A 22401-nucleotide genomic window follows, 5' to 3' on the forward strand; every position below is an offset into this window, starting at 1 on the left:
ATCCTGGATAGTCTGTACTATTTTATCTGCTGGATACAAACGTTGCAAAGAGTGAAGGGCACTTAGTGAATCGGAACAGACAAGAAATTTAGGACAGGAAAAATGTCTCATCTGGTCCAGTGCCCGAAGATCGCAGACAATTCTGCATCAAAGACAGTTGGTTTTAGAAATGGTTTAACAACTGAAAATGGTATATTCTCTTTTGTCTGTGAGGTTGTGGACGGATTAAAGAAAAGGTTGCGAACGCTAGGTGTTTTCTATGAGTTAACGAAGACTTTTGACTGTGTTAACCACAAAATATTACTGCAGAAGTTGGACCATTATGGAGTAAGGGGAGTAGCTTACAATTGGTTGGCCTCTTACTTTAAGAACAGAAAGCAGAAGGTAATTCTCCGAAATATTGAGAATGTGGAATGCATTTCCTTGACTCTTGTGCAGAAAGGAGTGCAGTAAGCTACCACAAGAACTCAAAAATCTTAGCAGTAGCCCAAACTGAAGAGTTTCCTCATGGCTCACTCCTTCTATTCTGTCGAGGAGCTCCTGGAAGAGCTAAAAAATTAAGCAAATTCCAGTGTTACTTTGTTGATTTTCTTTATTTAAACTTACGACCTGTCACCTGAATGTATTTTTCTTATTTCATTTTACCTGTTTCTAATATCGTGTTATACTTTCATGTATTGACTCGTTCCATGACCATGGAGACTTCTCCTTAATTTGGTCCCACGGAACAATAAATAAATAAAATAAAAGTCTGAGGCTGTCGGACCTTGAGGACACGATCCGGAAAAACAACAGAGCAACGAACGGAATCTGCTTGTTCATTTCATTTCCAGTTTTGCTCCACACACGAAGAGGTCTCGCCGTAGGGCAGATCTTAAAAGACGAGCGGGACCAGCAGAACAGTGGTAAACCACGGGCATGAAATTGGTGGGGCGGACTGGCCAAAAATACCTAAAGATCTGACCTCCAGTTCTGACCCGTCGCAGAAATCCATTCGTCTGCGGCCAGCTAATAGGACGCGCCACGCACTCGGCTGCCATCCACCACGCTGGGCTACTCACCGACCACGGTCATGTCGCCGTGCTCGGAGACGGTCTGGAAGGAGGGCGCCTCCCCGGAGACCTCGCAGCGGTAGCGGCCGGAGCTGCTCAGCGTCACGTCCTTCAGCTCCACCTGGCTCGCCGTCGAGTTGTTCATCTGCGAACAGAAACGGGCCGGTTACCGCCTGCCAAACAGCCTGCGCGCTCAGCACCTTAACCGATCAAGCACAGCAGATGACCGTTTTATTCTAGAAAAAATTTTAACCATTAAAGATCACTTCCACCCTCAACTCATGAGGTGTCCTATCAGACAACTCAGCGGACTCATTAAAGGGGGTAGGACGTCAGCGCCTATAACTTTGACACTCTGTAGCGTCGTTGGATTACGTTTACGGTCAGAGGTTCCTGTTCAAGATATGATGTACTCAATCCACTGAACAAGTTCTAGAAGATTGTAATGGGATTTTTGAACATCTTCTATGGGCAGAACACAGTGACCACCCACGTAGCCAGTGATTTCTAATTACTGATGGCGATGACGGAGACAGCCACCGAAAGCTCCAATGGTTGATTCTAAGTGATGCCTTTTGTAAACCGAGGTCAGAATGTAAGAATTGTCACTATTAGTGATAAACTGAGAATAAGTTACCAAGTACTGCGATCACAAAAAGTGGAGACGCATTATCCTGCCTTCTGTGTAATATACCTTGGAAAAGATTTAAGAGATGAAGGCATCAATACAAGAGGTAGTGACTATCTTGTATACATCAGTCCAGTTTCTGGCATTTGCAGATGATATTCATATAACCTCAAGAAAGCCAAGAGCAATGAAAGAAGCCTCTACAAGTCTTGAAACAGCTGCTAAAAAGACAAATATAAATATAAATTAAGGCAAAAGTAAGTAAGTACCTGTATCTAAGACAGAATATGCAAATGAGCCTCCATCCATTGAAATTGTTTCCTCTAAGTTTGGTGTCATGCGTAGTCTTATTTATGTTGGATGAGAAGTAAACTGCAGGAACAATGTTAGCTCTGAAATCCAAATATGTAATGTTCAAATTCTTACATTATACTGTAGGAGAGTTATAACAAAACTATTCTTTTTCTGGCCATGCAAATCTAAAACATTTGACCCTACCTTTGTGTCAGCAAAAGAACTCGAGGTTCGAGCCCCAGAAATATCCGTTTCTTATTAGCAGCGTTTTGGAATGAATTGGTTGCGCATACTTTAGCTTTCGTGCCGATAGCATAGAAAATTACGAATAGTATCGAAATACAAGATAAACGTTTAAGGGGGGTAGGACGTCAAACTGGCTGACTTGGCCATGTCTATGAATTTGAATCCTGAATCCTTCCTGGTCGTGTTGACAAAGTTTTATGAATTTATTTGTAAAAGTGTAGACAGTGGAAATTAAAATGCCCTGTGGTGCCTCTCCTGCTCCAAGTCAGCCAGTTTGACTTACTACCCCCCTTAAACGCTTATCTTGTATTTCGATACCATTCGTAATGTTCTTTGTTATCGGTTCGAAAGCTAAAGCATGCGCAACCAATATGTTCCTAAACGCCGCTCATAAAAACGGATATTCCCGGGGCTCGTACCTCGTGTTCTGTTGGTGACAGAAAGGTAGGGTCAAATGTTTTACATACACCATATGCACGGCAAAAAAAAAAGGAATCGTTCATTATAACTCTCCTACAGTATAATGTCAAAATTTGAACATTACACACTTTCTCCAGCTTAGGCTAACGGAGTAAATCGGTTGATGTTTTCTGCAGCTGATGTAAGATACCGTGTACCTTAGGGAGCTTATGGAGGCAGCATTTACATCGTGGGCGATTCCTGCGCCAACCCGAGAAAAGTAATCTTCACTATGATTTCGTCGTCAGCACTGGATGCCTAAGTAACTAACGGTTCCACGTTCCTCAAATTTTAACAATATATTCTCTAGGTCACTCTCTATAAATGACATCTTCCCGTTTACAAATATCTTTATACGTTATTGTGAAACACACCAAAAATATCTTTTCCGGGTACCAAAACCGAGCCGAGGATTCCAAGACGACCACGCACAGCAAATGTAAGTTACGTTTATGATATATTTCTAAGAGGGCGATCTCGAACAAAGGTTAAGGTTGTCTTCATGCCTTCGTCCATTTCTGAGATGCAAAGATTCAAATTTACTCTATTTGTATACGTAAAATACGCACGTAAAACCGAGTTTGATGCGAAGACGTAGTTTATAAGGTGACGTATCGCGGATAAATGCCCTGTAAAGTCTCTCCGTTATCATCAGATAGTTTTGGCAACCCCAGGTTGCAGTACTGAAGCAAAAGGAAAATTTTGGTGAACCTGAAATCCATCTCAGTTTAAAAATTAATTTTGCGTTATTTCATTTTCACGTAAGTACACTAGCGAAATTTTACTGACTCATATGAGTGAAAGCCCTGTTTTACCAGGGAGAACAAGGGAACCACTGGAAGAATGCTTCTGAAGCAGCACAAGGAAGACGAATATGCTCTCGTTCAATATGTTCGGACTGAAAACTCGGACATCCTTAAGAATTTTCGCAACAGCTTTAGTGTGGCGCGCTTTTTTATGCTGAGAGAGAAGGAGACAGTGGTAGCGAGAAAGAGAAGGAAAAGTAATAGATACTGGAAGGTAGTAGGCAGCGATTGTAGTACATGAAGCACGAAGGAGACGATGGCAGTGTTAGAGAAAGCGGAGTACAGTGGCTGTTGAACGTAGTCGGCAGTGGCAGAATAATTCCGGGAAAAGTGCTAAGTAAACAATGCCAGTGTGAGAGGAATAAGAAAAGGAGAAAATGAAAATGAATCAGAACCAATGATATTGAGAGAATAACAACAATGAACAGATAGTGACAGAGAGAAAAGGCATCAGCAGTGGGAAGGAAGAAAGTGGAAGCAAGAGGGATACAGTGACAGTGGGAGAAGACAGTCATAGTAACAGTAGCAGAAGTAGTAGAACAAAACGAATGAGACTGTGGTTGTGAGACAGAAGGCAGTGACAGTTACACAGGCACAAAGAGGCAATGACAACGAGTTGGGCCGAATGAGTGAGTGAGATTAGGCAAGTGGAAGTGGATGAGTGTGGGCGACTTACAGCGATACTCTACGCTGTCGGCGAGTTACAAACAGGTGAGCTTGTGGGAGTGAGGGTTGATTTGCATGTTAAAAAGAGAGCTTAAATTGTGCAAGTGAAAGTGGATGAGCGACTTACAGCGATGGACTAGTGGTTGTGGGCGAGTTACAGTTAGGTTAGCTCTTGAGAGCGAGGAACAATTTACACGTTAAAAAGAGCATGAATATGTTCGCATGCCAAAACGGTTGGGGAAAACGTGTAAAGGAGTGGAGGAGATAGAATAAGTTAATTGGTACCCCACTCTTCAGTCAGAGTATTTAAACAGGACCGTACTCCCCTTTCTTGTGCTCCAATAGGAGCATTTTTCCGCTGTGTGAGTTAACGAGCACTGCGCTATCATTTAAATATATGGACAACAAAGTCAGCTTACAGGAATTGTGGAACGAATCCTGTGGACCGTGTGCCACAAAGGGCACAGATTGACGACGAGATGGGGAAACTCACAGGTGTCTGTTGTCTAGCGCTATAGCGTGCGAGTGAGACAGAGGAAAACCTACGTCATAGGAAAATCCAGTACAGTGCTTTTGGGGCTAGGGAGACGTAGTAGTGTTAAATATGATAGACCTAATATTGGCTATAAAGGGAAACGTTTATAAAAACTATTTAATTCTGCAGTAGTGCAGGGAATGAAGCCACAGTAATTTTAATCTACCATTGTTCATAAATGTTCGTGGTGATCCCAATAAAACTTGAATACTGATCATATCTATAATAGTTTAGGATTTACTGTGAAAGTGAAATTAACAAGTTTTGTAACAAAAACCTGAATGCAAAAATCTGAACGCTTTTGTCGATCTTAAAGATCGACATTTCATATAGAAGTGCATCATTAAAATGACAATCGTTGTAAAATACAACTCTGTAACTTTATTTGTTTAAAAGATGTAGTCCATTTAAATGATCAGTATTTACAGTTAAGCATCAGATCATCATTTCCTCCACAAAAAACACACTGACCGATGACAGCATGACACATTATTGAATCGTTAGGTAATAGAATATTTTTTGTAAAGTTTAGTGCATAATAGTTACTTTTGTTATTTATTTATTTATCAGAAAGCACATTGTTGCAACGCTGCTGGCCGTGACATTCAGAGCTGAGAAGCAGATTGTATTGGTTTTATCTAAATGAATTTAACGTTTATTAGGCAATGGATATTATTGCTTCTTTATTTAGAACGTGGAAGTGGTGAAGCTTTGATTATTTACATGTGTTAAAATGTACAATAATGTAGAGTAAGCTGTAGGCAATCGGATGCACTGCTTCAGGAAAGGGAACTGCCATAGTCAGTTGAGCTAGGATATTCGGCGTGCGGGAAACGCGGCCGTGGACGGGCAGAAGTAGAGTGCTGGCGCAGACGCGAAAGCGGACAGTTTGGCTGGAGACACCAAAAGGTACAGTTGGGATTGGGACGCGAAAGCGGACAGCCGGTCTTTTGGCAGCTAGGAAGTGAAACGACTCAGAAAATTTCGCGTTGTGTGGTACCGTAGGACTTAGCCTCTGAGCGGTGAGCAGCCGCGAGCCTGGTGTGAACTCTTTTATCGTGGTTAACGAGGTGGAGTATTGGACTTGCAATTCGCGATGAGATTGTGAATGGTCGAACTCTGTCAAATGGATATGGGCTCCAGTGTAACAGTCACTCTAAATGTGACCGCATTCGCTAATAGTTTTCTTTCTGAATGAATATTATTCTAACCAAATCGCAACTGTGTGGACTACAACATTTATGGGTCGTTAATTGAGCTCCCGATATTATTATTACCGTTATTATATGTTACATTACCTTTGTTTCACACAATTTCGCAAACTTGCCATCAGCCAGACAAATTAACCAAAGGGTGAGGAGTATCTAGATTAGGGCGTGTAAAGCAACAATTACAACACCTAGACGAGTTTGGGCCAAGACATTTCGACAAAGAAGAACCGCATGTGAGCCCGAACATCTTTGTGCATTACCTTAAATTTATCGACATTTAAGTACGCCATTCATTACACCAAGAAGAGCGCTGCTGCAGTACTTTCTGAGTTCTCTTGTGACCAGCCTACTACTATACTTTTCTTTAGACTATACTGCAGGGGTCTCCAAACCTTTTAGTCCGCGGCCACATTGACTCCTCCACGAAGTCATAAGAGCCAAGATCTACGTAGTGGGATTAAAGCACCCTAGCACGCAATGATCACCGTAATGTAAGGATAAAGAAAAGATGAAATCGTGAAATCTAAGGTTGTGCGAATAGCTAGCACTGAAACGAACTAAGATTTTTATTTAACTACATAATTTTGATTGGCTGGCGTACCTGACCGAAATTCTGGCGCATTTCATTCTAGGGAATTTCACCGACAAAAAAGTATGTCACTGCACATTCTTCACGAAAGCGTTCTGCAAAGTTAACGAAATCTCAAAATCATTGTTAGCGACACTATTACTGCAAGATGTAACAGAGGTAGAGTACGTCAACGCATTGTTATTTCAAGCGGTGCAACAATAAGTTTAGTTGTTTTAGTTGTGTAGTCCTGTAGCGAGTAGCAGAGCCAATGTCGCGGTGTATTGGTCGCGATAGGCCTCGAAACTCAGTTATTGGCAGTATAGATACCACCCCAAATATTTGGCGGGCCGGATACCGGGGATGTCCGGCAAGCTAACGCGAGACGGTTTGCCGGCTGTCGCGGGCCGGTTTCGGCCCGCGGGCCGTAGTTTGGAGACCCCTGGACTATAGCATCATCAGCAAACATTCTGCTACTGGTACCGACTCTGACTCAAAAAATGATTGATGTTTATCGAAAAGTTTAGTGGGCCTCTTAAGTTTTCTTGGAACATACGCAATGATACTTCCTTTTCTGTTGAAGACTCTGCATCAATATTCTGAAACCACTATGAAAAGCATGGCAAATGATACTTCTCATACAAGTTTCTTCTCGGTTCCTTCGTGGTTGAGGCATGGGGAGAGCAACTCCTACAATATATCTGTGCGCGTTGTAAATAATCAATTAATTTCAGTCGCTACGGGAATGATACAAAGGGTCCTTAATGTATTTCTCTGTTACCACTGGTTCTTGAAACCTAGCAAGTAGGCATTCACATGATCTTTTGGGAGTTCTTGAAAGTTAGCATGTAGCCTTCCACAGGATCATTTGGGTCTATGTTTAAGTATGTGCCCGTTCAGGACCTTCAGCGTCTCCGTTACACTCACCAGTGTATCATTTAAATCAGTCATTACTCTGCCGTACTTTTTATACGCTCAGTATCATCTGATCTTACAGATATGGCATCCACACATTTGAGCAGCATTCAGAGCTGGATCGCATTAGTGTTCTGTAAGAAATCTACTTTGTAGACTTTTCGCATTTTTACAGTATACTAGCAATTAACCAAAATCTACCACCTGCTTTCCGTATTACTGAGTTGACGAGATCGTTCCATTTCATACCGCTTACAAACGCTTGCACTCAGGAACTTGTACGAGTTGACTGATTCAACTCTTGACCATTCGCATGTCATCATAGCTTACTATTGGGCCTACATGTTTGGTTTCAACCATTTTGCAATAGAAGGCAGAAGCGGCAAGTGGTGGTTCAGGTCGCACGTCGAGTAAGTGTCGTAAAGTAAGCTTGGGCAGTTGAGAAGGCAATTCCATCAAAATATTAGTCGATTTGTTATTACCTCCAAAAGTGATTCTAGACAGAATACGTCAGCTTATAAACCTTAGCTGTCGTCATTTGCAGGAAGTATCAATTTTTCTGTGGCTAAAGCTTATAAAATGCTGGATAAAGGCTATGGTGAGGCACCTGTTGAAAGAACGTGCAGAGAATAGTCCCAGCGCTTAACGAGCCGATATTCTGACGTTGAAGACTGGATTAGTGGTGAAAGAGAGTCGGTTTCCGAGGCTACTGAAACTAACGGAAACAATGACAGGAGATCGTTATCAAAGGAAATAATGCGTTTTAGCCGATCAAGGAAAGGCAGTCGGCCACAACACAGCGATATACACTAAAAGGCGATTTTCCAGGATGACGATGCTCGATGCCATCAAAACGTACTTGGAAAAGTTGAAATGCAATGTTCTACCCTACCTGCCGTATTCTCCAGACATTGTTCCAAATGGTTCATATGGCTCTAGGTACTATGGGACTTAACATCTTATGTCATCAGTCCCCTAGACTTCGAACTACTTACACCTAACCAACCTAAGGACATCACACACATCCATGCCCGAGGCAGGATTCGAACGTGCGACCGCAGAAGCAGCGTGGTTCCGAAGTGTAGCGCCTAGAACCGCTCGACCACATCGGCCGGCAGATATTTTTCTATCTAACTACCAACATTTTCGACCAATGGTACACGGCCTGTCCGGTCATATGGACAACGGCCAAATTGGATCGATTAATGGATCTTCTCAAAAGACGCCCAGTTATTCTGCCACGAGATTCGTATGGCGCATGAAAGATGGGAGAAAATACTGGCCAGCAATAGTCAATACTTTGAATCCTAACTTTTTGTAAGGTTTTCATAATAAAGCCTGGAATATCGAGAAAAAGAGCCGGAAGTAAAACTGTATATCTAATATATTAAGGCGTTTTGAACAATGCATGATATTACATTTTTTCTCAGTTTTAGGAAGTTTTTTGTAAACTTATTAAGATCCCAACACAGTTCTCTGGGGTGCGCCTGAAGTTCCTTCTACGTCTGTCGAAGACTGTGTGTGGAATATAACTTTCTTGTCCCCATTCCATCCTACTCATCAGTTCGATTCGTACGCCATATGCTCGTACTTTAGTTAACAAGCATTGAGATCAGGTACTGAGATATCTTTCTTTCTTTCGCTTGCGCCTTCTCCCGCAGGTACCCAGCATGATTAATCGGATTTGGCAATGTTAGATTAAGGGGTGCCCGGATGCTCTTCCTGCCGCCACCGTACCCCCCAGGACGGAATTAGTGTACCCCAACTGTCTTCGACTAATGTAATCCATGGAATAATGCGAAAGTGTTCAGATGTCTGCGAGCCATGTAACTGAGGCGGGACTGGAGGACCAGCCCGGTATTCACCTAAGGGGATGTGGAAAACCGCCTAAAAACCACATCCAGGCTGACCGGCACAGAGACCGTCCTCGTTAATCCGCCAAGCGGATTCGATACGGGGCCGGCGCGCCTACGCGAGTCCACGAAGCAGCGCATTAGCGCTCTCGGCTAACGTGGCTCGTAGATCAGGTACGGAGATATACGCTTCTCGAAAGGCAAAAAATACTTCATCTGCTTTGAGCCATAGCTCTCAGGTTGTCATACGAGAAAAGCAAGAGTCATGTTTCGCACGAATAATACCATCGGAATCCACGTTTCTTTGCACGGAGCTCTTCTACAGATCAATATAATGCACTGGACCCTGTTAGCCAAATGAGTGACAGAGACAATCTCATATATGTGGATATTCTCCATATGTCCATATCTTTATCATTAGTTTGTGACGCGTCACTTTATCTAATGCATTCCGATAATCGTATCAAGGCATAAGGTTCCTATTTACATGCATCTACTGATTGCAAGATATCGTGCATGAATAAGGGAAGGTCTGTTTCACAAAATTGACTTGTCCTGAGTTAGTGCCGATTCACCGAAAAAGGCTTTCTGTCCTCCGAAATATCATAATGTTAAGAATCACGAAACTTTCCCGGCATATCGTATACTCGATGATGTCCAATCCATTTATGGGAACACAGCAGCCTGACGTCTTCGATAACTGTCGACAATTTGACTGGAGCACGCTCTGTCACTCACGAATTTGTGCCTTGAATATGACAATTTGAACACCTGTCAAAATGTCGGCGGCTGTCGAAAACGTCACCCAACTTCATTACCTACATTTTACACGCTAGGAGATACTCAGGTTTCACATTACAACAGGGACAGCTCCGGTGAAGATTTCTGCCACGTATCAAGATGGAATGTAGTAAAGGACGACTGAACCAAGTATCGTAATGTTTTAGTTCAAAATGCGCTCTGTTGTCCATTGCGTACGGTCGCTTCTTTGTGTTCCATAGTCAACCCGGCAACTTGGCCAGCTTGGCTACCGATCCCCGCTGAGAATTTTGCCCCGCGGGCGGGGGAATGGAACGCATCTTCCGCGGCGTAGCTGGCGTGCGCCCGTTGCCAAGGAGACAGTAGCAAGGTGTTGGGCACTGCAGACGAGGGTAGGCACCCGCCAGAAATTGTTGGTGGCGTGTGGACCATTTGTCGCGAGGCATCAGCCGAGTAGGCAGCTCACGTTCCCGGGGAAAGGAAACAGGCGCGGCGGGCGAGGGCGGTGGGGGTGGGGGTAAAGGCAGCAGGGTAGGTAGGGGGTGAAGGAAACGGCGCCGAGAGAAAAAGGCCGTCAGCCGGCATCGCCGTCTCTGGCCGCTGCGCACTTCCTCGCTCCTAATTCTGCTCTCTGGGAAAGGCGACGTGGCGCAGGTAAACCTTTTAGGCTGCTTTTAGAGCAAAAATTGTTGTGGAAAAGGAATCTGTTGTAGCGCGCCGGCGCCAGGCGGAATGAATGATTTCTGTAGTTGGGGAACAGGGACCTAACGCAGTCGCCCTGGGGGCACACTCAGTGAAGAATTCCACCATTGGCGTGGCTTTTCTCACTCCGTGGATTACGTAGATGGGTTAATTTAAAACTCCCATTCATAAGAAGGCCTCTTGCTTTTGATTTTAGACACAGTCTTTAACGAACACAGGAAATGACTGCTACAAAGAATTTCAAAACACTCAAATCGCAGTTTATTTCATTTAGTAACATGGGTCGGTTGTACAATCATCCTCAACAGAATATCTATGGTGAGGCAGCAGCTTCAAAACAGTAATATCTTGTGGAACCAACATGTCAACAACTCATGCCTACAGGAAGGTAATCGTAAGTGTTACACCATGAAGTACCCGTTCTGCATTTATCACACTTCACAGATATGTTTATCATATAATGGGTATTAAATGATTGGACTTGCATTCCATTCGGAACTCGTGGCTATCATTCACACCAATATGATTTGTGACCCCCATGGCAAAATATACTCTTTGTGGCATGCAAAACACAGGTCACTAATATCATCTTGACGAATTTCTTTCCATGCACGAAATACGCGCGTATCATTTCATGACTAATGCCGGCTGGAGTTTGGTGTGAAGGTATACAGTTTCTTACGGCATTACAGGCGTGCTCTGTCGGTGAGAATGACATCTTTCGCGACGGCACTCTTGTATAAAACATTATCGTACTTCCTGCCGCGTCAGTTCAGAATAAAACCTCGAACTGTCGACAATTGCCTCCATCGTCTTCCTCAGGAGCAACTCACTGTCTCAATTGCTTCTCGTGTGGTCTTATATATACCACAGACGATTTGCAACTGGTTGGCAATTACGCAATCCTGTGACACCATCTGTGTCGATTCATAGTTGGCTTCAGACTGGTTGGCTCTGTGCACTATGGGACTCAACTGCTGTGGTCATATGTTCCCTAGAACTTAGAGCTACTTAAACCTAACCAACCTAAGGACATCACACACATCCATGCCCGAGGCAGGATTCGAACCTCCGACCGTAGCAGTCGCACTGTTCCAGACTGCTTGCCTAGAACCGCGAGACCACCGCGGCCGGCTTTAGGCTCGTCAGTAACAATGTAATGCTGTGACACCATCTATGACCAGATTACGTAATTACCAACCAGTCAGATTCCGTCTATGGGCTGTATAAGGCCACAACAGCAGCAGTTCAGTGAGTGCCTCCTGACGAAAAATATGTAGATTATCGTCGATATCTGGAGGTTCTACGCTGAATGGACGTGCTAGAAGACCGAGAACGCTTCGTACTTGTTCAATACGTGACAAAACACAGGACCAATAAAGCTGATAATGGGGCTGTGCATTCATGAAAGTGTTTGTCATGTGAATTGCAGTGTGGAGTCCTGCATTACCCTCATAAAATATGCTATTAGGTCCTCTGGTCATGAAGGATATGAGGAAAGGGTTTATAATTCTTGTCCCCCATTGAAAAGCCCTATAGCCTCCGCTCAGATATTATAAAAATATTCCTTATATTGTAACTGTCACCTATCATGAAGTCGTCTACGACCACGTTAGAGTCGATCTCACTGCCACAAAAAAAGTTAGACTCATCGCTGAGTGCCACAGCATACCATTCGGTGTCTCAGTTGTCTCTGGCTCGACACGATCTGAGTCTCTATCTGTAAGGTCCCAGGCCGGCGAAACTCTGCTTGGACCATCTATACTGCAGCCTGCCGTTGGCTTCCATCAGAGTCAATCGGACCATTCTACAACCTTCTCCAGGACTAGTCTTGCGGTAAGCACTTATGCCTACTCTGCTTGCCACACTTTTGTCACTGGTCCTTATGGTCACAACCAACAGACATTATACTGACGCAAATAATTTGCGCGTTCCGCAACTATGGTGCTCCCATGTTCCTCATGCCAATTATTCGAACACTCTCAAAGTCAGAAAGCTGCGCTGCACTTCCCCTGGAAACGCTGTTTTATAACCACCACCTGAAGATCTTCTAATTAGGTATACAGTTATCATCAAGTACTTACACCATTGTTCTACTGAAATGTAGCGCACGGAACATATTCGGTCATAAACGCGCAATATAGGAAGTTCAAATGGCTCTGAGCACTATGGAACTTAACATCTGGGGTCATCAGTCCCCCAGAACTTAGAACTACTTAAACCTAACCAACCTGAGGACATCACACACATCCATGCCCAAGACAGGATTCGAACCTGCGACCGTAGCGGTCGCGCGGTTCCAGACTGAAGCGCCAAGGTAAAGGAAGTAGGCTGTAGTAATGCCGGCTGCAGGACAGAGTTGGTGTTATGTCTTGCAAAGTTCAACACAATCATCCCACTGTTGCGAGACGAACCGTCCTGGCGGGCTGTGGAAACAGTTGACACAACAGTACCTACATGGAAAAAGGGGAACCTATACCACACCGGGCAGCCAATGAAATGTTTACCATATGTGCTTCAAGACTCAGAAAAGCCGAAGCAAACACAGTCCGAAAGCTTACAAATACCTAACCAATTTATACTAACATCAATTGTTGTGGTGTCACAGCTCTATTACCATGGGGCTGTGACGCCTGGTGCTCCACCGACATTGCTGTTTGTGGAGCACAGTTTGACTCTGCGACAGGACAGTCTGCTCTGAAACCAACGGAGCTGGAACTGCTGCCACATCAGGCCAGCACTGGCCCTGGGCGCTAGCTTTCCAGCCATCAATTTGCGGCAGTACGTCACTGCCATTACGTCACCTGCCTGCCGCCTGCTGGACAGCACTGCAGGTGCAAGTCATGTCACCACACTCATTGCTGCAGTCATCGATGTCTGCCAGGACTTTAGTCACCAGTGACAGAGGCAGCTGCATCACGAGTAGCTGCTCGGCTGATGCTGCACTCTGTCAGCATTGCTGGACGTCAACGCGTAGCAGGATGGTGGATGCCTCAGCCACACCACTGCTTCCTGCATTAAACCTTGGTGGGGAGCTTTAATAGAGAAACTTGAAATCTTCTGGCTGTTTGACTGACAATTCACTGCGTTTCTCTGTACCCCAGATCCACCTTGCGCCTTTAGGACAAAGATACTCGAACTGTACAGTACGCTGTTAGAACTCTGTCATCAGATGTGCACACCATTTCCATCTCGTGGTCTTTTATTACTGTCAGACAGTGATCTGTAAGATATGGCATAGCCCTCGCCAGAGAAGCAAATAACTGAAACGATAAAATAAAAAATTACATCAAACTGCCATACTCAATGTGTGAGGATAGTAAAACCTCACATGGTTATGCAAGGTGATCAGTTTGGCAGCATTCAGTCAAGCAGTACATTGTGTAACACTTTCCGTTTCTGTCAATGTAGATAGTTCATAAGCGCCGATGATTTCGTCTCGTCATGGATTTTAAATCAGTCTGAAAATGGGTTGTATCATTGAAACTGGACACCAAATGACATAAATATCTATTTAACATGTTTTAAAAAAATTCCTATACTTTTTAATGGCGCTGTGGGACATTCTTGCCATAAGAAAGAGGACCTTCCCAGGAAATTACAGGTAAGAATAATTTCATTGTTTGGGACCCATGTGACACACATGGAAACAAACAAGGAATAATATTATACTGCTGTCTGTAAAAATATTTCAGCACAGTATATTTACTTACAATATTATTCAAAGCGTCGTGTTATATAAATGCAGAATGAAGAACAAGAAAGACTGAATGGAAGTTTTTTCTGCGAGACCAGGAGGCGTACATTTAGCCACCTAATTGGGTAGCATTTTCTTCTTTTTGTGGACAATGGTCCATGGCCCATTCGTAGCAGTGTGTGTGTGTGGGGGGGGGGGGGGGGGGGGGGTTGTATCTGTGTGTGTGCGTGTGTGGATGGGTACAGTATGTTTATCTTTGAGTGTACGTGACTGTAATGGTTATATGGCAAGTGTTGTGTAAAATCTGTGTTGCATGATGATAAGAGATGGCAGAAAATAAAACCAGCTTTCAGCACACAGCCTACACGTCTCTAACAGCATCAAGGGGGTCACTGAGCCCCATCCAATATGCTATATCCTTCATCCAGTGTCAAGATGACTTTGCCATCTTTAGTTTAAGGGGAATAGGATGCCATGCCCCATCCATTCGCCGGCCGCTACGGCTACCGTCGCAAAACCTGAGACCTGCAAGAGGCCATACTCGAGTACTGCATGTGTCTTCCCTCAGAGACAGTATAACCACCAGCAATCCAAACATTGGCTATGTACACATCTCATGCATGGCAACAACACAACCAACAACATAAGCACTCCTGTTGACCAGCCAAACCCTAGCTGGCAGCAGCACTGGTGCCAGCTTTGCGAACAGCCAGATGCGCACTGATGGGGGCAGTTCTCCAGTCGCAGTCACTATGTTGCATCTGTGAGGCAAATGCTCGCCGAGTGCCAAGTGAGTATTCTTTCGTCGCCTGACCACCAGCAGGCAGCGCACACTAGCTCAACACCAGCAGTGCCCAGTGGCTCTGTCACTCCAAACTCACTGCCTCAGTCCAGCTGAGCCTAGTCTCCAGGTCTACACCACACTGTGGTGGCACTCCAGCACCCATCAATGGGAGATACTCAACAGCAGCCACACCTGACCACCAGCCATCAACCTCAGAGCTGCCATATCCACTGAGGCTGAACTTTCCCACACTGTGCCTGTGGACTGGTATTCTGGTTTGGAACTTTGACTCTGAACCTGTGGCTCATAGCTGCCGTCACGTCAAAAGTCACGACAGACCTAGACAGACTTTTGACTTCGTCATATACTTATAAGATTAAGAAAATTCCTCAGCTGTGTCTGTGTGAAACTACCGCATATGCCACGCAGGACACTATTTTGAACATTGTTCTTTGTGTTGTGCTAACAAAGCATTACTATCGCATTACCTGGAAATAATCTTATAGGGTGTATGAGCTTACCGCTCACATGAAAGCACATCAAAATGGACAGATTGCCATCAACAGCCCTCAATCGAGCTGACAGTACAGAGATGTTTTGAATTTAATGCAGGGTGGTGGTAAAAAAATGGTTCAAATGGCTCTGAGCACTATGGGACTTAACATCTGAAGTCATCAGCCCCTAGAACTTAGAACTATTTAAACCTAACCAACCTAAGGACATCACACACATCCATGCTCGAGGCAGGATTCGAACCTGCGACCTTAGCAGTAGCGCGGTTCAAGACTGCAGCGCCTAGGGGCACTCGTCCACCCCGGCCGGCAGTGTGGTGGTGGTAGTGGTAGTACTATTATTTGTCATCTCAGCAGAAGTATATGGTGTAACAGTAGTAACAACAGGAGGTGAAATAACTGCAAGTTAGTCAAGGTAATTTTAAATAACGGAAACCAATTGGAAATCGAATTCAGGACCTCCACATATCCGTTAGCAGTGCTGAGCACTCAGCTACGAAGGTGAATTGGAAGTAGATTGTATGAAATATGATTAGTATAAATTCTGATGTTTTTAGTATAAGAGGTGATCTCATCTCTGGACGAAGACATCTATAAAATTTTTCACAAGCTATTTATCCCTTAAATGAATTTGCTTGTTTACAATATTATGCTGGTGTTTTTGTGTGTGGTTAAAAATTTCTGTTCCCTCGGTGACGTACCTGCTGTGTTTAAAATCGACAGCCTCTGTGAAATGCCTATTACTTCATGATTCTCTTCTTTGAGATGCGTCTAGAACACTGACTGATTACTTTTCACTATTATTCATTTGTTCCCGGATCCCGTTTTAAAATCTCTCCCTGTTTGACCGACGTATACTTTTTCACAATCCTTACATTTAAGTTCATATACTGCAGATGGAGAAAATTTTATGCATTGTCCCTCTGAATAGAATATGTCAGTTCTTACTAAATTTTGTGACCCAAATCCGATACAACTGTGTTTTTTGTGATGGGCATGCTGTTTGACCGACGTATATTTTTCCACAATCCTTACAATTAAGTTCATAAGCTACAGATGGAGAAAATTTTATGCATTGTCCCTCTGAATGGCATATGTGTGTTCTTATTGTATTTTGTTACCCAAATCGGATACTACGGTCTTTTCTTTTTGGACACGCTGTTTGATCGACGTATATTTTTTTACAATCCTTACATTTAAATTCATGAGCTGCAGATGGAGAAAATTTTGTGCATCGTCCTTATGAGCGGCATGTGTGTGCTCTTACTGTATTTTGTGACCTAAATCCTATATTACGGTATTTTTTGTGTTAGACATGCTATATTTTATCTGACACTCGTCTGCAAGCTCATTTAATATACATGAACAGCAAGAGTCCCAACATACTTCTCTGAGGACACAACTGAAGCTACCTGCACGTCTGGAAAATAGCTGCGGATGGCCTATGTAGAGGCGATATAAACTGTAGGCTGTACTACAGCAAGGACAGCGTTTATAAACAAGAGAAAATTGTTGACATCTAATGTAATCTTAAATGATGGAATGGGTTTTCTGATGGTATGGGCAGTGGGTGAAGCATCGTAAGAACGTGAAACATGAACAATAAAACGTGGACGGTTAGCTGTGCAGACCAGTGGGGAATATTATGTTTTAAAATATGGTGCTACAGAAAAATGTTGAAAACAAAATGGGTAGATCGAATAAGTATATCGAATGGGTAAAATTTGTAGCACAATTTAACTAATAGAAAAAGTCGGAATTGTCAATTTGGTAATGAAAGTAAATGTGTGAAGGACCAGGGAGGGGCGGTGGAAATGTTATTATTCTAGAGTGGTTAATACCAGCAACATGCTCATACATCCCCTGGTCATGAAATACACTGATGAATACAGATAATAGACTCTCTGTCGACATTTTGTGTCTTAAAGTAAGACCTTGAACTTAGGAAAGTAACTGTTACATTTAAATTACCATAATAGCTGTTATTATTTTATTTTTAATTTCAGTCTATGATATACAGATTTTTTTGGAATATGTTACTAGCTAATCAATTTAGCCATCGTCCGAAAGAGATGAAGTTTTTGGAAACAAAACAGTAACGATGTACTTCAGTTATATTCCCGCAGAGTGCATACTTATTACGTTTATTTGTCGTTGATTGCAATCTCCAAATCGAAGGAAACTCATTAATGAAACATGATTAACTGAATTATCTTATCAGACTCCGTAACATAAATATTTCATTACAACACAAAATAGCTGCCCCCAGTACACCTAACAAACTACTACTACATACAGTTAGCTTCCCAGAGAGGGCTGACAAATTGTGCAACACAAACATTTTTGGTATTCTAATAAATTGCTACAAATGGCAAGGAATTTTATACAATATTTTCCCGTATCTTCAACATTCATCATCGCTGTCACGCTTCCACTCTACAGGAAAATTTTCATCTTAAAAAGGTATTCTTTATTCTGAGAGGTCATATTATCGATCAAAACAAGACGAAAATGATCAGGAAACGTGGGTTCTGAAATGTGTACTTAAGGGGTTATGAGCACCTACTCGCCTGCGCTGCTACGAAACACATACCTTCTACTGAGAAAGTGCTCTTTGCTCTTAAGTTATGCATTGTTGAGCGCATATTCACTGGAATTTCTTTCTTGTTTTGGTCCGTAGTACCGTGTCTCAAAACACGGAATCCTTTTCTAGACATCTTGAAAACACTTCCATGACCGATTTGAAATCGTGAATGACATCTTCAGACACACCTCGAAGAAAAGGTGTGACTAATATCTCAGCAAATATTTACAAATTACTTGTCAAATTAATGTGTAAATGTTAGTTCAATAATCACATTAAGCTACCCCGAAAGTATCATTGTAAGGTAATACTGTAGAATATTGACACTGCAGTGTAGTGTGTTACCTCATTTAGATACTTTAGAGGTAATATGGTAATCACTAAAATGCTGATATTTTTACATCTACACAACTTCTGTGAGGGTATTTGTCTAAAGATCACTTAAATTAGGACAATATCAGTTACATTGTTAAATTTAATTCTATAGTGGGCCCTATAAAACAATAATAATACTACCGTACAATGTTGTGTAGTTTCAATGTTGAATCTATTATCAAAAACACCCTATCAGTAATTGTGACGATCATTGGCTCGCTAGTATACTGTGTTTCGTTTGTAAAGAAGATGTTCGACAACAGTCAAAACTAAAAGTGAATAAGTATGATAAACAACAACGAACTAGTTTCTTTTTTGTCCAGTAGGAGCATGAAGTGATGGGATCCAATGAAGTTCTGCATTAAAAGAAATATGTTTGAAAACGTATAAAAACCACAAATAACCTAACGCTACTTTTCCAAGCTTAATAATGCCAAAAATACTCAGCACTGCTTTCAGACAGCGCAGAGTGTCTGTCATGTGAAAATATAAACGTTGTACAACTCAAAGAGATACGCCTCTCTTCAGTAGCCTGTCGAAGATGACAGAAATGTTCGTTTGTTTTTTTTTCGACGTGATCGTACGCGTGATGAGCGAAGTACAGCGTCAAGAAACTTACATTTAGCTCTGACTTAATGACATTTAATGCTGTCAGATGTTTCACGCATGTTACTTCGTATAAATGAAAGCTTTCCTTAGTAGCCGCAGCACTAGCGGAATAACGTCCATTCTAAGTGGAAACCTCTTAGTATTATCCATTTTTCTTTATCCCCGTGGCTCTCTACTGGACAGATATGTTTTGTCGATGACCACTGAGTCGAACACGGGAGCGAGGGAAACATTTTATATTTTCGTTTAGCAATATATCCGCGCTGACAGCCGCTCTCCGGGGAAATAAATGTTCTGTACAAGAGGAACATATCCCTCTACATTTACTAGATATAAGAACACGCTGCTGAGGGAGACGCCGCAGTAGATAAACTAATGCCGAGGGGACACCCCAGCATATATGGCTGGGGGATAACTACCGTACAGTCCCTGCCGGAAATAATGACGCATTCACGGACTCTATACACTCTGGTAGGTGACAGAGGTGAAAGCTGGCCCTAATATGTGAACCTCACAAGGAGCCCTCGACAACTCATTTGCGGCTATCTGCCGGGGAACCATGCGACTATTGAAACGCAGAAATAATGAATAAATTACAAAAATGTGTTATTTTAAAATGAGAACACAGTGGCCGACTGGGATAAACAGGAGAAACAGAAACCATGAGCACTGTCTTTCGCTTTTTAAACTTTCGATAGGTGTTTCGAATCACTTGCTCCATCTGCAGGTAATACAGAACTCAAACATGTCGTGTTTTAACCAGGTGAACTCCAGAAAGATCAGAGGATGAATGAAAGAATTTGAAAAACAATGAGGTGTATTAAGACAGTGAACAAACTGAGTAGTTGCTGTTTTCCTTTCTGACTTCATATCGTCAGCTATTCGCAGTTGAAGGGAGATTTTGTGCATCAGATCACTATTTAAACATCAAGGTTCCTGGTAAGATTCTTGTCAGAATTCTTGATAAAAGTGAAAGCATGAATTGTACTGATATTGTTAAACAAAATGGTTTCCATTTACGGACGTTAAACGCAAGTAAAATCTCCAGATGATGTCAGGCCACGTATGATTTAAGCTGCACAATATTTAACCGATGAGTGTTAAGCAAATAATTTCGTAAAGGTTGGATGTATTTTGATTATCGATGAACTATCCAGAAAAGAGATTTCTACTACGGCACGGAATACTTGTTTATTCAGTTGCAGGAACCAGGAATAAGTGTTACTTTTAAATATGCTTGCATTGAATCTTTACTAATATTATAGTACAGCTGTTAAAAATTCAACTTGTATCAACGTTTTTGGTGCCACGCCGTTGTCCTTATCAAGTTCTGGACTCATTGTTTTTTGTTGTGGCCTTTAGACAGAAGACAGGTCTAACGTACCTTTTCACACTAGTCTTGTATGTAAAAGTTTCTTCATATATGCGTAAGTACTACAACCCACATCAATTTGAAACTGCTTACTGTGCTCAAACCTAGACCTTACTATACGGTTCTCACCCCTCACACTGCCCTACCGAATAAATCATTCTTTGAGGCCCCTGCTTGGCTCCTGCCAAGTAATCCCCGCTTCTAGTCAAGTGTGCTGTAAACCGCTTTTCTCTTCCATTCGAATCAGCATCGTTTCATTAGTTACACAAACTAACCATTCAAACTTTAGCCTTCTAATGAAGCTTCTCTTATTGCCAATGAAGTTTCTCGTTCGCTTCTCAATCCCATTAAAATGACGCTACACTTCAAACAAATATCTTCAGTAAGGACTTCTTGACACATAAAGTTAAATTATATGTCAATGTTGCCTGTGTGCCGTCTCATCGTTTCCTAAAGTTTCTAATTCTTATCTCTGAGTTACAGGTTCTTTCACCAATTACTCCTTAGACCCTTTCATAGCTTGCTAAATATACAAATTAAATGTCATGGGCTAATACTCCGCCTCACTCCATAATGAGCTGCTCCCTGCCTTTCACGTCTCTCGAATGTTTCACCTGCCATTTCGTTTGTATACACGAAATATATCTTTATTCCTGCCCTTGTTAGTTATTTACAGGCGCGAATATAAAAAAATTCCGCTACATTTAGCGTTTAATTTCCCTATCATATTCAACAGGGATCATATGATAAGACGACCCACTCCATTACCGTTGTTTCACTATTATTTATGTTGATCTGACGATCTCCTTTCAAGACACTATTAAAGAATTCAGCAAGATCTTCTGAGTTATCATCAGTTTCTGACAAAATTAGGTTCTCATCGGTTCCTAAAGTTTCTAATTCTTATCTCTGAGTTACAGGTCCTTTCACCAATTACTCCTTAGTCCCTTTCATAGCTTGCTAAATATACAAATTAAATGTCATGGGCTAAAACTCCGCCACACTCCATAATGAGCTGCTCCCTGCCTTTCAAGCCTCTCCAGTGTTTCACCTGCCATTTCGTTTGTATACATGACGAAGATGTTTTAGTACATTTGGAAAAAGTCAAAAGTGCAACAGCATCCATCTGTGCATTATTTTTAAAAAATTATCACTACTGATGTTTTATATTGTTGATAAGGACGAATATTGGTCGTCTTTTAAAAGTGAAATGTGGTTTTGATTCTAGACAGAAAATGTGGTACAAAATTAATAATAGTAAAAAGGAACTACTTCCTAACAGTCTGCAAAATTAGGTTTTTTTCTGTCACACCCCCGACTTTTGGTTTTCTAAACCCTCTTCAGTTGCCATCTGCAGATGGCCTAAGAAGCCGAAAGCCTGTTTATGACCGAATAAATATAATTTAGAATTAACATTATGAAATGTTTCCTTGTTAAGATTGTAATCATGTCCTGCTAAAAAAGTAAATGAAAATTCAGTTAATTATTTACATAATTTTTAAGCATCTTAGCTGGTCTAACACTGTTGGTTAAGGAACAGCTATAAAATTCAGATATAAAGTGGAATAAGTATTATCTACAACATAAATAGCTAATTTGTCTCACATTAAATAATTAACTGAATGATGTACTCAACTTCGTAATTATTTATGTTTTAAAGAATACGATCATGCATAAACTTTCTTAAAGCCAACATGGACAACATGTTTTTGAAGTAATTCAACTGTGGCTCATAAATTGCTTAAACAAGTTATCTAACAAACAGGAATAGCAC

The 22401-nt window shown here is 42.1% G+C and overlaps 1 protein-coding gene across 2 annotated transcripts in view; it reads right to left on the minus strand.

Annotated features, from left to right (window-relative positions):
* The window catches only part of LOC126278445 (uncharacterized), a 1166048-nt gene that overhangs the window by 107958 nt on the left and 1035689 nt on the right, over positions 1 to 22401 (minus strand). For both annotated transcript variants that reach the window (XM_049978561.1, XM_049978562.1), the window contains exon 3: positions 1062 to 1197. In XM_049978561.1, coding sequence (XP_049834518.1) covers positions 1062 to 1197 — 136 coding nt within the window. The remainder of the gene's footprint in view (positions 1 to 1061; positions 1198 to 22401) is intronic.

This window comes from Schistocerca gregaria, chromosome 6 (assembly GCF_023897955.1).
Source record: "Schistocerca gregaria isolate iqSchGreg1 chromosome 6, iqSchGreg1.2, whole genome shotgun sequence".
Taxonomy (NCBI): Eukaryota; Metazoa; Arthropoda; class Insecta; order Orthoptera; family Acrididae; genus Schistocerca; species Schistocerca gregaria.